Source organism: Hemitrygon akajei, chromosome 16, assembly GCF_048418815.1.
Source record: "Hemitrygon akajei chromosome 16, sHemAka1.3, whole genome shotgun sequence".
In the NCBI taxonomy this organism is placed as follows: Eukaryota; Metazoa; Chordata; class Chondrichthyes; order Myliobatiformes; family Dasyatidae; genus Hemitrygon; species Hemitrygon akajei.
The window spans coordinates 11,373,858-11,390,548 of NC_133139.1; the positions used below are offsets into that span (position 1 = coordinate 11,373,858).

General features: G+C 43.5%; 1 protein-coding gene across 4 annotated transcripts in view; it reads left to right on the forward strand.

The window, feature by feature from the left end:
* Positions 1 to 639: 639 nt before the first annotated feature.
* LOC140739753 (rho GTPase-activating protein 45-like) overlaps positions 640 to 16,691 on the forward strand; it is a 181,928-nt gene continuing 165,876 nt past the window's right edge. For 2 of the 4 annotated variants that reach the window (XM_073068231.1, XM_073068232.1), the window contains exons 1-2: positions 1,014 to 1,314; positions 13,457 to 13,793. In XM_073068231.1, the coding sequence (XP_072924332.1) occupies positions 1,189 to 1,314; positions 13,457 to 13,793 (463 nt within the window). In that variant the 5' untranslated portion in view covers positions 1,014 to 1,188. Of the gene's footprint in view, positions 931 to 1,013; positions 1,315 to 13,456; positions 13,794 to 16,691 lie in introns of those variants that run through there. The other 2 variants (XM_073068234.1, XM_073068233.1) reach the window with 2 other exon arrangements.

A 16,691-nucleotide genomic window follows, 5' to 3' on the forward strand; every position in this document is an offset into this window, starting at 1 on the left:
AGTCAAGGGATATGGGGAGAGGGCAGGAACGGGGTACTGATTGTGGATGATCAGCCACGATCACAGTGAATGGCGGTGCTGGCTCGAAGGGCCAAATGGCCTACTCCTGCACCTATTGTCTATTGTCTATAACACTGGTTTCACACACTTCCAAGTTCAAAGTAAAATTTATTATCAGAGCACATAACAGCCCTGAGATTCTTTTTCCAGCGGGCGTACTTAGCAAATCTATCGAACAGTAACTGTAAACAGGATCAATGAACAATAAACTGTGCAAATGCAAATATAAATAAATAGCAATAAATAACGGGTATGAAAAAAAAACAAGATAAAGAGGCCTTAGAGTAAGACAGTCGGTTGAGGGAATACCAGAAATAGAATGTGTATAGTTATCCCCTTTTGTTAAGAGCCTGATGGTCGAGGGGTAGGAACTTAGGGTCTAAACTGCAAGTAATCACGCCAGACATAAAGCGAGTCCGGCGAGCCGCAGGTAAGTAGTACAGAAGGCTTTAGGTGGAGTAACGTATGGAAATGTTACGAGCAGAGGTGTATGTTACTGTTTCGAAGCCAATGAGACAAGCGGACGGGTGTCACATGGCCACCCCGCCAGCGGAGAACAAAGTAACGGAATGTGTTTGACTGTCACCAGCGCGCTGGGCTCTCTGCTGTGTTGCTGCGGTTTTAACGCGGCGCGACTCAACCGCGAAGATTTCATGGACTGAACCCAGAGAGGCAAGTTTCTAACGGCAACTGGTCGCTGGGGCGAGAAGGGTTGCCTCCACATCGGACCGTCCTGGAAGAGAAGAAGGCAGCAACGCGTAAAGCTCAGGGGAAGGAAAAATGTTTTCTCGGAAGAAAAGGGAATTGATCAAAACGCCTTCGATATCTATGAAAAACAGAACAGGAAGTCCCGTGTCGCACTGCACATCTGTAAGTCGCAAGCATCCTCCCTACTTCACCCGAATGTATTCAAATGATCTCCGGGGTGGTTGCAAAACCCTCCGCACTTGCAATTTTGGCTGACAGGGCGAGGTTGCGTGGAAAGCAATGAATTGACGAATTTGGCTGTGTGTCCTCACCACTCTAAGTTACAGAAAGAAAAGTAATGCCACGTTAGGCAAGACGTTGAGAATTTCGACCTGTGGGCTTGTGTGCGAGGTAGGGGTGGGGGGCAGGTTTGGGAGAAGGATGCTGAACAAGAGAAGCGCTGGGAAAACGAGTTACAGTCCCTACACTATAGCACTGAGGGGCAAGAAAGCGAGGTCAAAAGCGGGTCTGGACGCACTGCCCAACCGCCCAAAGGTATGGCTCACGGTAGGTAGAAGGAACTTGGGAAGTTACAACTGTTTATTCAGAGAGTTTAGTAACATTTCGTTCTTGCTTAATTCTTGGTAATAGATGTTGGCGGTGAACCGATGGATGGGTGTGCGATAATCTCAACCGGACAGCAATGTTGGTATATTATCATGTCTTGATAAAGGGTCTTGGCCCGAAACGTTGACTCTGTATTCCTCTCCATAGATGCTGCCCGACTTGTTGAGTTCCTCCAGCATTTTGTGCGTGTTACTCTGGATTTCTAGCATCTGCAGAGTATCTAATGTTTATATTAATTATCGTGCACTTTTACTTGGGTAAAAGGTTTTGCAATAGTTTAGCATCCGTAGCCTAGTTTGTTCACAGTTCCGACTACTGACACAATTCTGCTACGAAGTGTGCAAACATCCCTTCCGGGAGTTCGTTTATTTTTTTGGTAGCAGTCAATTGTACAATCAACATATTCAGTTTTAAGCCGCTTCTACCTACTGATGCGTTAAACAGTGTCTTCGGCTAAATGCACATCGTGTGTGACCCTGGCAGGTCAACATTGTCCCTACCTCAGAGATTGGTGATACCGACTCATGTCGTCGTGTTTTAAATAGACGTTTGCATTTAGCAGCGGTTTGCAAAGCTGGACAGAGGCTTTATAGTGCACACGTGTAGACGGTGTGATAACTAGTTGGGGAAAAAAGCTAGTTGAAAAGTTGGTTCGATAACAAGAAATGCTCCCGGATCTGGGCCTGGGCACTGAAACGTTTCGCCTTCCGCAGATGCCGCCTGATCTGTTGTGGGTTTCGGCAATTCCTGTTCCTTTTTATTAAAGTTGACTTTTTTTTGAATTATAACGCACTGAAGAAGATACAAAGTTCAAAGTAAATTTATTATCAAAGTGCATATATGTCGGCATATAAAACCCCGAGAATCATTTTCTTGCGATCCCAGTGCTTTACAGTATCAGCGACACGGGTTCAATTCCCATCGTTGGCTGTAGGGAGTTAGTACCTTCTGCCCGTGACTGCGTGGGTTTCCTCCGCGTGCCTTAGTTTCCTCCCACAGTCCAAAGATGAACCGGTTGGCAGGATAGTTGGTACTGTAAATTATCCCGTGATTAGGCTGGGATTAAATCATCTGTCTATCTTAGACTTTTAAGATTGTGAATGAAATATTGTCTAAAGTTTTAGTAATTTCACAAGAAGTTTGTAAGGCCTGGAATTTGTAGTGTGAGAGGGTCATCTGTCAATCACTTGTCTATCTGTGATTGGAAGGTAGTGAATGAAATACTGCCTTAAGTTTTAGTACTTTCACAAGAAGTTTGTAAGGCCTTATTTTTTTAACGGTTGTGCTGAATTAGGTTGGTTGTAGTTTCATCAAAGATGCAGCCTCAGAAGATGTACTGTGGGTTTGCTGTGAGCCAGGCTTGCCAGTCACACTCTTAACGCTGGCTGCATTGACTGGTTCTCTTAGAAGGACTGAGGCTGCCCAGTTTTGTTAAGAGTTGCTGCAGTGAGGATATTCCCACTTCTGGGAAAGAAGAGAACACAGACTCATCAAAATAAGGTAGTTAGCACACAGAACATTACACTACAGGCCCTTCAGCCCACAATGTCGTGCCAACCCTTTAACCTACTCTAAGATCAATCTAACCCATCCCTCCTGCATAGCCTTCCGATTCCCAAGAAATCCAGCAAAGGAGTAACCTTACCCAAAGAGAGATTGGGTCTGGAGCTCATAGGCATGGAGAATCATTGATGGATGTGATGTATCCAAGCGGAGGTTGGGCAAGCTCGTACGGGGGAAAGGTGGAGTGGGCCATTCTAGGCAGAGGTGAGGAGGACGGGAGGAGGTGCCTATGGAGCATTGATCTGGCACATTGCCCTGAGTGACTTGTTCCTGCTTAACTCACGTAATCCTTCGCAATCCCATGATGTTACTCAGTTTTAATGGGGTGGTCTTAAGCTGTCTTAAGGACTACACCATATCTTTAAAGCATGGCAAAGTCTCGACATTAGCATGTGGCTTGTGATAGCAAGGTGCTCCACCACACAGGAAATGAGATCTGTTGAGCAGAGCAAGTTTGATAAAACATCTTACATATAGGCATAGTCAACACTATTTAAGGAAATGTGGCTGTCACTTAACTATTTCCTTATCTTGAAATCACAAAAAAAGGTAGTTAGATATGTGTCGGCAGGTTATAGATGAAAAGCCAGGTGAGGGAGAAGGTAGGTGGGTGGGGGGGGGGGTGAAGTCTGAAATTGGGAGCTGATAGGTGGAAGCCATACACTGCTGAAGAAGGAGGAATCTGATTGGAGAGGAGAATTTACCCGTTCTGTTCCTCCCCACCCACCCACCTACCCCCTCACCTGGTCTCGCCTATCACCTTCCAGCTTGTATTTCTTTCCCTCCTTCCATTGCCTTATTCTGCTTGCTACCCTGTCCCTCTCCAGTCCCAAGGAAGGGTGTCAGCCCAAGACGTTGACTTACTCCTCTTCATAGCTGCTGCCTCATCTGCTGAGTTCCTCTAGTATTTTGTGTGTTTTGCTCTGGATTTCCAGCATTTGAAGAATCTCTCGTTTTTTAAAAAAATATATATGAATTTTTTTCCAACAAAGTTTGGCCTTAGGAGCAACTGCAGTGTGAATTACATTTTCTCTTAAGTCCTGTGGTATCAAACTTTCCTTATGAGTGTACATCTGCCTGTTTGTGAAGTCTGAGATGGATCACTGGTGACTAAATGGCAGCAATACTCAGAGAGTCACAGTGGGAATTGAAAACCAATGTCAGATTTGAGGACCCACAACATCCAGGCCAGGCTCTCTTCTCACTCTGCTGCCATCAGGGAGGAGCTACAGGAGCCTTTGATTCCACAAGACCATGTTCAAGAACAGTTATTGCCCTACAACCATCAGGCTCCTGAACCAGCGTGGATAACTTCACTCACCTCAACATTGAAATGACTTTACAACCTATGGACTCACTTTCAAGGACTCTACAGTTCATATTCTCAGTTCTAATTATTCATCTGTCTGCCTATCTGTGTATTTATTTATTTTGGTATTTGCACAAATTTTTTTGTTTGTGTGTGGTTTTTCATCAAGTCTGATACATTTCTTTGTATGTACTGTGAATGTCTGCAAGAAATTGAATCGCAGGGCAGTGTATGGTGACATACTGTATTTTCGGTGACTGTAGTTATTTCATGTATTGCACTGTACTGCTGCCACACACAAAAAAAACAAATTTAATGACATACGTGAGTGATGATAAACCTGATTCTGATATGGGTCTCTATTGTGGACTGAGGGGGCAGAGAGAGGGGGAGGGATCAGGAAACACCAGTTAGACATTCTGTAATGATCAATAAACCAATTGTTTGGAATCATATCATCTTGCCTGGTGTCTCAGGACTGGGTGTGTCTCCCCTGCCCCTGTCACTACTTCTCTGCCACCTGTTGCCCCTCTACCCTCTCCATTCCCAACATCCTTTGCATCCACCAGAGTTACAAACTTGCTCACTGCTCCACATTGACAAATACAGTACCATGCAAAAGTCTTAGGCCAACTAGCTATATATATATATATATATACGTGTGCCTAAGACTTTTGCATTCACCTTACTAAAGCCCATCAGTCCTGCTGTGGCATAGGCCACCAACAGCAGCTCGCTAGAGCCCTCTGTTCTGGGACAACCTTTCAAGCTGTTCTCAGGTGCAGCCTATCTTCTAGGCAAAGAACAAACAAGAGAAAATCTGCAGTTGCTGGAAATCCGAGTAACACACACAAAATGCTGGAGGAACTCAGCAGGCCAGGCAGCATCTGTGGAAAAGAGTACAGTCAACGTTTTGGGCTGAAACCCTTCAGCAGGACTGATCCTAGTTCTATCTAGAATGAGGTCTCAGCAGCTTCTGTTGGCGTTTCTGGATTTTTACAGGATGGGGTTGCTGGCCCCATGTCCAACTTCCTCCTTTCACAGCCGGGCTTGGGACCGTCCATGGCCGAGATGACACATACGTACTTAGATCATAAATTTAACTTGAACTTGGGAGATGCACCGGTAGCAGATATTTGGACTGTCTGACTCTGTGTCGTTTACTTTTGAAGTCGAGAACATTTCACGTTGCTCTTGAAAACAGGAAAAGTGAAGTTGTCAGTAGGTCATTGCAACATGACATCTGTGGAAATGTGGAAAATGATACCACAGCTGTCAACTGGCACAAGTATGAACATGAAAAGTATGCAGCACGCAGTACAATAAGCAAACAAAGATGAAACTGTTTGTAACTTAAAACACAAGATAAATTAAAAGAATGATCTGCAGCTGTCCTTTGCTTAAGTGGATGTGAGTGAACCTATCAGTCGTGGTTTTTGAACCTGATGAACTGGCGAGGTTTTAACGTCAATCTCTCTCTCTCTCTCTGCTTGGTTACATCATCTTAGGTTAAGTAACAATGAGCCATCAAAACAGAGATTAATGCCTACAGTTTGGAAAGGAGACAATGTTAAAATCTTCATGGTCATCCCAAGAGCTTTACAATGGACACTGGTGCTCACAATATTGGGATGTGATCAATGGCTCTCCAGTGGAAAGTCACTGGCCCAAAATATTAACCATTTCTCTCTATGCAGATAAGACCATAAGATACAGGAGCAGTATTAGGCCATCCGGCCCATCGAGTCTGTTCCATCATTCCATCTTTGCTGATTTATTATCCCTCTCAACCACCTTCTCCTGCCCTCTCCTTGTAACCTTTGAGGCCCTTACTGATCAGTTTGGGCCTATCAACCTCGGCTTTAAGTATACCCAATGACTTGGCTCCACAATTGTCTGCAGCCCAGAACATCTCGGGTAAAGCCCTCCCCACCACTGAGCACATCAATATGGAGCGCTGTGGCAGGAAAGCAGCATGCATCATCGGGGACGCCCACCACCCAAGACATGCTGCCTTTTTGTGGCTGCCATCAGGGTGAAGGCACAGGAGACTCGGGACTCACACCACCAGGTTCAGGAACAGCTATTACCCCTCAACCATCAGGCCCTTGAACCAGTAGGGATAACTTCATTCAACTTCACTTGCCCCATCTCTGTCCCACAACCTATGAACTCACTTTGAAGGACTCGTGTTTTTGATATTTATTGTTTGTTTATTTATTTATTTATTTATTTATTTATTTGTTATTATTTTGCATTCCACAATTTGTTGTCTTTTGCATGATGGTTGTTTGTCTTTTTGGGTGCAATCTTACATTGATCCTCGGATCTACTGAGCACGCCCGCAAGGAAATGAATCTCGGGGCTGTATATGGTGACATATATGTACTTTGATAATGAATTTACTTTGAACTTTGGACTTTAACATTTACTAGGTTCAGTGGAATTGTTTGCTCACTGGTTTTGAGACAATTTTGCTATTTTGTTATTTTAATTCTGTTGGCTTGGAACTACGTCATTCTGTCCTTATCTTTCTCTCTCTCTCTCTCTGCTCCACTAGTCTTCCGACTGAAGTTCCATCAAATTGTACATACTGTTTTCAGAGTTGGTTGATAACGTTTGAAAGCGATTGCACTGAATTAGCTAAAAAAAAACACCCGTCTTAACACAAAACTCTTCATAAAGTTTGAGGTTTACAAAGACCTTCAGTGGCTTTTACCTTGTCCTGAATAATTGTCAGCTTCTAAGCAGCCATGTATGTTGGATGTTAATGATTTAACTGCTCAAGAAGCTGCCAGCTTGGGATGTAATGTGTATGGAACTGCTGGCTGACTTCGATGCTGCAGGTTGGACAATGACAATCAACCATCCTACAATATCTTATGCGAGGTAGCACGCGCAAAATACCGGAGGAACTTGGCAGGCCAGGCAGCACCTGTGGGAAGGAATAACGAGAGCCAAGACCCTTCATCTGGACCAGAGTTAGGCCGCTCACACCATCGAGTCTCACAGCCGTTCGATCACGGCTGATTTATTTTCCCTCTCAACTCCATTCTCCTGCCTTCTCCCTACAACCTGTGATGCCCTGACAGATCAGAACCTGTCAAACTCCACTTTAAGTACACCTGATGACGGCCTCCATAGCTGTCTGAGGTAAGGAATTCACCAACTCCTGCCTAAAGAAATTCCTCCTCATCTCTGTTCTAAAGGGATGTCCTTGTATTCTGAGGCAACGCCTTCTGGGCCTAGACTCTCCCGCTACTGGAAGCATCCTCCCCAGCATTTTGTGTGTGTGTGTGTGTGTGTTGCTTTGGATTTCTAGCATCTGCAGATTTTCTTGGTTTTATGCTTAGTATTTGTTTCCCACCTTGGCAGGTCAGGTGTACCCACCATATATCTTGGTTCTAAGCATAATGTTGAAAGCTTACCTGATTTTCAAAAATCAACAAGATATAATTTGCTCTGATGGAAGTATTTTAGTAGAAGTCATAATTACAGTAAGAACTCTATAAGCAGAAATAAACTGCTAATACTTTAATACTAACACAGCGACAAAGATTAGCTTAGAAGAGTTTAAACTGCTTTACATCTACATTCCCCTTCTCCTGCACAATCTCTTTCAGTGTTGACGAAGGTCCAGTCAACTTCATTTTGTTGTCTTATTATTTTATATTTGACAGTGTAAACTTTACAACAAACATTTCTCAAGTTTTTTTTTTAAAAAAGACTTCCAAACCATTTGCTTATCTGAAAGTTGGTGTGGTTATTTCAAAGAACAAGAAAGCAGAAGGTGACACTGAGATCTAGTTTTCATCATTCACACAGCCGATACTCTGTGGCCACTTTACTCGGTACCTCCTGCATCTAGTAACGTCATTACTGAGTGTATGTTTGTGGTCTTCTGCTAGTTGTAGCTCATCCACTTTATGGTCCAATGTGTTGTGCGTTCAGAGATGCTCCTCTGCACACCACTGCTGTAAGGTGTGGTTGTTTGAGTTACTGTTGTCTTCCTGTCAGCTTGAACCAGTCCGGCCGTTCTCCTCTGACCTCTCTCGTTAACAAGGCGTTTTCACCCACAGAACTGCCTCTCACTGGATGTCTTTTGTTTCTTGCACCATTCCTTGTAAACTCTAGAGACCGTTGAGTGTGAAAATCCCAGATCAGTAGTTTGAGAACTCAAGCCACCCCATCTGGCACCAACAATTATTCCACAGTCAGAGTAATTTAGATCACAGACCTTCCCTGTTCTGAACAACAACTGAACCTCTAGACCATTTCTGCATGCTTTTATGCCTTGAATTGCTGCCACTTGATTGGCTGATTAGATATGTGCATTAACAAGCAGATGTACAGGTGTAGCTAATGGAATGGCCCCTGTGTGTATTGTGTGCTCGGGGTGAAATATTAAGATTGTCACACAGGGAATTAAATACTTTGTTGGGTATTGTCTACAGGTGCATTCTCTTCCTGTTTGCTTTCAGTTGAGAAAAACATTCAAAGAAATACAACAGACTTACTTCTGAAGAATTATACTTTAATAAGTCTGGGTATAATCCTAAGTAATGACTCAGTGAGTATCTATCTGATTAGGATGGCTGTGAATATTGGTCTCTTGGGTTGAGGCATTTGACGTTGTGGTATTTGCTGAGCTTGGCAATAAGCTTGCAGATGTCTCATCAGCAGTCAGGGTGACATCGTCAGTGCGCAGTTCTTGCTGTTCTCTCTGGGAGTGCTCGCGTTTATATAGGTCACCGTTTGTTTGCCTCGGTCCTGATTGGCTACCCCTTAAGTTCCCCTTTGAGTTCTATTGGCTTGCATTTCTTTGGTCTTAGGGGTTCGTAGAGGGCATTTATTTCGATACGTTTGCTTACAGAGTTGTCGGAAGAGAACCGCGGCTTCTAAAAAAGTTAGTGCCTGCTTCGTGCTTGCCTGCGCCAGAACCTCTGTGGTGTCCTTCTTGTTCGTCAAGTACTGAGATCAGTGACAGTGGGTCATGTCTCCGTACAGTCACTCTGCTTATCGTAGAGCAGGGGTTCCCATCCTGGAGTCCATGGATCCTTCGGTAAATGGTGGGGGTCCACGGCATAAAAAAAGGTGGGAACCCCTCCTCTAGAGCATAATGGACCTGCAGATTGGTTAACATCAGTTAATATAGTTAATGGTGTGGTGCTTAGAATGAATGTTTGGTTCAGAGAGGATTGGCTAATGTAAGAATAAATGATGTAATTGAACTAAAATTTATGACTGTACAGACCTGCGTGTTATTACCCAGCCGATGAAGTGTAACTGCTGTTTTGGGGATTTTCATGATTGAGTTTGAGATGTGAGGAAACTTGATAGGGTATTTCCTTCGTACATCAAATGAGTTGTATAGATTTGTGTGAATGCATGTTTTTACTCTCCTTTTGCACTACTGGTTTAATTTACTTTTAAAGTATTTATTTCTTCTTATTATAATTTATAGTATTTTTTATGTATTGCACGGTACTGCTGCCACAAATGAACAAACTTCACGACATACTGTGCAAAAGTCTTAGGCACATGTATAGCTAGGGTATCTAAGACTTTTGGACAGTACTGAATTTGTCAGTGTGGAGTGGAGAGCGAGTTTGTGAATCTGGTGGGAGCAAAGGATGTTGGGAATGGTGAGGGTGGAGTGCCACAGGTTGTAGAGAAGTGTCAGGGGCAAGGGGGGGGGGGGTGACACACTCAGCCCTGAGACACTGGGTAAGCTCATTTGATTCCAAACAATTGGTTTATTGATCATTACAGAATGTCTCTCTGGTGCTTCCTGCTCCAATCCCCTCTCCCTTCCCCTTTTCCCAACCATGATCCCCCTCTCCCTGCCCCCTTCCCACTCTCAGTCCACAATAGAGACCCATATCAGAATGAGGTTTATCATCGCTCACATATGTAATGAAATTTGGTTTTTTTTTGTGGCAGCAGTACAGTCCAATAAATACAATTACTACAGTACTGTGTAAAAGTCTTAGGCACATTAGCTATATGCTGTCTATGTGCCTGAAACTTTTGCACCAAACTGTATGTCAGTGATAATAAATCTGATTCTATTTCTGAAGCTGCTTCAGAAAATGGCCAGACATTTATGGGAAATTGATGAGAGGATTGTTAAATGGAGAGGCTTTGAGGTTACTGTTCCCCACCATTTATGGCTGAAATGACACAGCACAATAGTATAGTTTCATTTTTTCTGCTTTGATGAATGAATCATGGAGCTGTAACAACATTGTAACAGGCCCTTCATAGAAACATAGAAAACCTGCAGCACAATACAGTCCCTTCGGCCCACAATGCTGAGCCAAACATTACGTACTTTAGAAATTACTTCGGGTTACCCATACCCCTCTATTTTTCTAAGCTCTAAGTACCTATCCAGGAGACTCTTAAAAGACCCTATCGTATCCGCCTCCACCACCATTGCTGGCAGCCCATTCCATGCACTCACCACTCCCTGCGTAAAAACAAAATGGCCTCTGACATCTCCACTGTACCTACTTCCAAGCACCTTAAAACTGTGCCCTTTCGTGTTAGCCATTTCAGCCCTGGGACAAAACCTCTGACTATCCACACGATCAATGCCTCTCATCATCTTATAGATTTCTCTTAGGCTGCTGATCAGTGTCCTTCACTGCTGGGAAAACAGTCCCATCCAATCTAATCTCTTCCCATGACAAAGGTCACAATCAGGTGTAATATTACCGGCATATATTGTGAAATTTGTTGTGTTGTAATGGCAGTACATACAATGCATATTAATAGAGAAAAATCTGTATTACAGTAAGTGTATACATATATAATTAAATAAGTAGTGCAAAAAATAGAAACAAAATAAGTAGTGAGGTAGTAATCATGGGGTCAACGTCCATTCAGTAATCTGATGGCAGAGGGGAAGAAGCTGTTCCTGACTCATTGAGTGTGTGCCTCCTCCCTGAAGGTAGAAATGAGAAGAGGGCATGTCCTGGGTGGTGGAGATCCTTAATGATGGACTAAGACATATCCCTGAGGTGCAGCAGTGTTGAATGTCAGCGAGGTAGAGATTTCCAATCAACACGGACTATGGTCTTCCAGTCCTCCTATCCAGGCAATATCCTGGAGAATCTCCTTTACACTCTTTCCAGCCAGTCACACCCTAAATGTAAATAATGTTAGGAACTGATTATGCTTATTGGTTGTCATTCTATTTCTGAATGCTAACAAGAAATTCAAAAGCAAAATTAAATCTTACGCAATTTGTGCCTTTAAAATTGGGGCGGCCAATAGCGTAGTGGTTAGCACAATGCTTTACAATACCTGCGACCCGGGTTCAGTTGCCAATGCCAATGCCAATGTAAGGAGTTTGCACGTTCTCCCCAAGACTGCAGTGGTCTCTTCTGAGTGCTCATGTTTCCTCCCACAGTCCAAAGATGCACTAGCTGATAGGTTATTGGTCAAGGTAAATTATCCCTTGATTTTTAAATTGGGGAATAGCCGGGTGGCACAGCTCGAAGGGCTGGAAAGGCCTATTCCGCACTATATCTCAATAAATAAATAAAACAAAATTTCAAGTTCTCATATATCTGGTGTTTTCTATGATGTGTAACATATTAAAGTAAAGAGTAGCTTCTGTTACAAGATTTTGAAGATTAGCTTTATATGTCACATGAAGCATACAGTGAAATGCATTGTTGGTGTCAACCATCAACACAGTCTGAGGATGTGCTGGGGGCAGCCCGCAAGTGTTGTTCCGCTTTTGATGCCGACGTTACGTGCCCAACTTACTGAGCCTAACCCGTCTGCCTCTGGAATCTGGGAGCACCAGGAGGGAACCCATGCACCTTACTGGCATAGGCTGGAATTGAACCCTCATCGCTGGCACTGTGAACGGTCACAGTAGCCGCTACACTACTGTGTCGTGCCCCATGTCTGTAAGTATTAGTGTTTCTGTTTAAAGACTTGGCCATGAAGCCAATCTATTCATGATGCAGAGCGGTGTCCAAAGACATATTGTACATGATGGGCACACTGCCTTGTACAGTTGCTCAGGCTGGCACTGGTGGAACTCTTTTATACTGGCACACTCTCTCTGTGCCTCCCGATGGCACGAGGATAGAAACTTTATGGAATTCCTTGTATTGCCCAAACAGAACCACCTTTTTACAATGAGATTGCAGCCACTGATGGTTCATGCATCATCAAAGACCCCCACCATCCATCTGTATCTCCTGTTAGGAGGTACAGGAGCCTCAGGTCCCACACCACCAGGTTCAGGAACAGTTCAGCCATCAGGCTTCTGAACCAGTGTGGATAACTTCACTCACCTCAACTGCGAATTGATCCCACGACCTGTGGACTCACTTTCAAGGACTCTGCAACTCATGTTCTCAGTATTGTTTATTTATTATTTATTATTATTATTTATTTTACTTTTTGTATCTGCGCGGTTTATCTTCTTTTGTACATTGGTTGTTTGTCTTTGAGTGTAGATTTTCATTGTTTCTGTTGTATCTCTTTGTCCTACTGTGAATGCCTCGGGAAAGTTAATCTCAGGATTAATTTGGGATGGGATGACATATACATGTGTTGATAATAAATTTACTTTGAACTTTACATTTTGATAAAGAAGATGTACGAATAAGTGTTGGTGAGGATTAAGTTGGCTTCCAATGTTTTGGTTGCTATTGCATTTTTGTATGTTTTCTATTTGTCTGTTTAATGAGATACAACTGAGAACAGGCCCTTCCAGCCCTTTGAGCCACGTCACCCAGCAACTGCCCAATTCAACCCTAGCCAAATCACAGGACAGTTTACAATGACCAATTAATCTATCAACTGGTATGTCTTTGGACTGTGGGAGGAAACTGGAGCAGCCGGGGGAAACCCACACAGTCACGGGGGGATCGTACAAGCTCCTTAGAGGCAGTGGCAGGAATTGAACCCGAGTTGCCTGGACTGTAAAGCGTTGTGCTACATTGTCACTGATATAATTGTGCACACACTCCATGTGTAGCTTCCTGCTCTTTATTATAGCAGAGAAGGGGTTGCCAAAGATCCCGGAATCAATGGACAGAGAACTAGAGAAGCAGGAATATTTTGGATAAGGTGGGAACAGTTTGTGAAGTGAGGGTTTGCATCAGGACCTGACTCCTAGAGCCTTCGTTTGTGCTTTATGATTTCCAGTGGTTTTGTGACACCCTCCTATTTCATTAACAGGAACTGCCTCGTAAAGATGCTGTTGAGGTACCGGCTTCCCAGGCCGGCACCTTCTCGGAACAACCTGCCGGGAACTCCTCCTTGGCCAAGCTCAGCTCCAGCCCGAGTGCTGTCAACACCCTCAAGCGGCCCACCACCCTGAGCAGACACTCCAGTGCCGCCGGTTTCTCACTCAGCTCCCCTGGTGCGTGGGGGGCCACGAAAGGCTATAAGACCCCTGGAGGTAGCACTTCAGAGAGCAACGAGGTCCTCGAGGTGGAGGACATCACGCAGCTACTGCGTGACGTGGCATGGTTTGCAGAAACATTGGAGAAACTGAAGGACATAGTCTTAGAAGGTGAGTGGAGATCTTTAGAAATTGTGGTCTGACTTACCAGATCCTCTGACTGTAAGTGATGAAGGTGTGATCGTTTTATTTCATTACAGTTTCCTGTGTTGTGTTGGAATCACATGGGAGAGGATTCAGAGGAGGTTCATGAGAATGGTCAGGGGAATGAAAAGATTAATGTATGAGGAGTATTTGATGGCTCTGGGCCTGTACTCATGGGAATTTAGAAGAATGAGGGGAGATCTCATAGAAACCTATTGACTACTGAAAGGCCTAGATAGAATGGTTGTGAAGAAGATGTTCCCTATAGTGGGAAAATCTAGGACCAGAGAGCCTAGCCTCAGAATAGACGGACATCCCTTTAAAACAGAGATGAGGAGGAATTTTTCTTCAGCCAGAGGGTGGTGAATCTGTGAAATTCATTGGCACAGCCAGCTGTGGAGGCCAAGACACTGGGCATATTTAAGTATATTAAAGGGAGGTTGATGGGTTCTTGATTAGTACAGACGTTAAAGGTTACAGGGAGAAGACAGGGGAATGGGACTGAGAGGGGTAATAAATCAGCTATGACAGAATGGCGGAGCAGACTTAATGGGCTGAATAGCCTACTTCTTCTCCTATGTCTGATGGTCTTATGGTAAGTGCTGTGGAGGCCAAGTCATTGGCCAGCCATGATAGAATGGTGGAGAAGTCTTTATGAGCTGAATAGCCTGATTCTTCCCCTATGTCTTATGGTTTTATGGTAAGTGCTCCATTTCCTGCATTTTGTGCAATATTTTGGTTTTTTTGCGTGCATTTCACTTTTCAGACCTTCTACTGTATTTTGATACATGCGACCAATAATAAACCATTGCCAATTTTCCACTAGCAGCCAAAAGGTTAACGACATATTTCACGACATATGCGGGTGATAATAAACCTGTTTCTAGTTCTGAAGATGCACCTCTCTTATGTATCTGATTCTTAGTGGAGAGAGACTGCAGAGTGTGTCACACATCAATAATCTCTCTTTTAACAAATCTCAAGAGAATGAAGCAAGAACTTGTTTATTTCATTTTTTCCATCATGTAGGACATGGAGTCATGAAACATGTTTCTTTATATTAGAACGGTTACTTACTCTGGTTGGACTGGTGGTCAAATGACCTAGAAATCAGAGGTCAAGGATCAACTTTGCCATTTATGTTTATATTAAAGGATTGTGTGCATCTTAGTGTGGTTTTTTTTTTGTGCTGCAAACGATTCAGAGTAAGAATTATTTTGTTCACTTTTACACTTGTAAACTGGAAATGAGATTAAACAATCTGGAATGTATTGGGAATTTGCTGTGGTGTTTTGGTCAGACGCGATGTGCAACAAAAAACAACAGCATTCAAAATGATAAAGAATTGTATAAAAATAGCAAACAGGAGGCAGTCTGCCGATGCTGGAAATCCAGAGCAACACACACAAAATACTGGAGGAACTCGGCAGGTCAGGCAGCATCTACGGAAGAGAGTAAACAGTTGATGTTTTGGGCTGAGACTCTTCCTCCTGAGCCCATTTGCATTCTGATTTTAAAACTTTCTCCCTGTTTGGAAAATAGTCCCCCTCTTTATTTCTTCCACCAAAGGGCATGACTGCGTTATCCCCTGCTCTATATTCCATCTACCACTTCCTGTCAGCTTCAACCGGTTTGACCATTCTCCTCTGACCTCTCTCATTAACAAGGTCTTTTCACCTACAGAACCGCCACTCACTCGGTGTTTTTGTTTTTTGCACCTTTCTCTGTAAACTCTACAGACTGTGTGCGTGAAAATCCCAGGAGATTAGCAGTTTCTGAAATACTAATACCACCCTATCTGGCACCAACAATTATCCCACAGTCGAAGTCACATTTCTTCCCCATTCTGATGTTTGGTCTGAACAACAACTGGACCTCTTGACCACGTCCGCATGCTTGTAGGCATTGAACTGCTGTCCCAGGATTGGCCAATTAGATATTTTCATTAACGAGCAGGTGTAGAGGTGTATCTAATAAAGTGGCCACTGAGTATATCTCTCTATACCTTCTCACCATCTGAGATTTAGCTGGCAACAGTTGTGTCAAATTCCCTCTGCCACGTATCAGTAAAGTAACTACCAAAAGAGAGTGAGATAACTGGGAATGAGGGTGTTTTGAAATGGCAGTCATTGCCAAATGTGATACAGTGATACTGCAGTAAGCCCTAAGTTTTGTAAACTCATAGAAGCAAAATAAAATCAGTATTGGTGCAAAACCTCCCCAAAATTCTGCTCCTTATCAGCCTTCTGTACACACAGGAGATGTTCACACGGTGAATTGAAGAGGATAAGTTTTTAGACTGAAAAGCTATCCAGGCCTTTAATGTGAGGGTGCTGTCATGTCAAAACGCATACATCAATCCTCTGCTTATCCCCATTCAGTGAGAAATACAATATAACAAAAGCTCTGTCTTGGATTAACATTTCTCAAACTGTAAGCATACAGCAGATACTAAAATGCCCCAGAGATTAATTTTGGGGCACTCCATTGCATAATGACTACAATAAAAACACAACATTTTGTTGATGTAGACAAGGTAGTGTGGAGAAGGCTTGATCCGAAAGCAGAGCAGCAGAGATGATTCAGCAGCGAATGATAACTTTAATAATAGATTGCAAAATAACAAGTCACAAGGGGCCACAAAACAAGAGAGAACAGAAACTAAACACAATAGGCAACAAGCTAACCTTTAGGCAAGGAGAGTGACAGCTAAGAGCAACTGGTTGAGGCCAGTTGGTTCAATGAGTGAACAAGGACTGTGGATGAGAACTGGGGTTAAATAGGCTGCAGGTGAGTGAACAAGGACTGTGGATGAGAATGGGGTTAAATAGGCTGCAGGTGAGTGAACAAGGACTGTGGATGAGA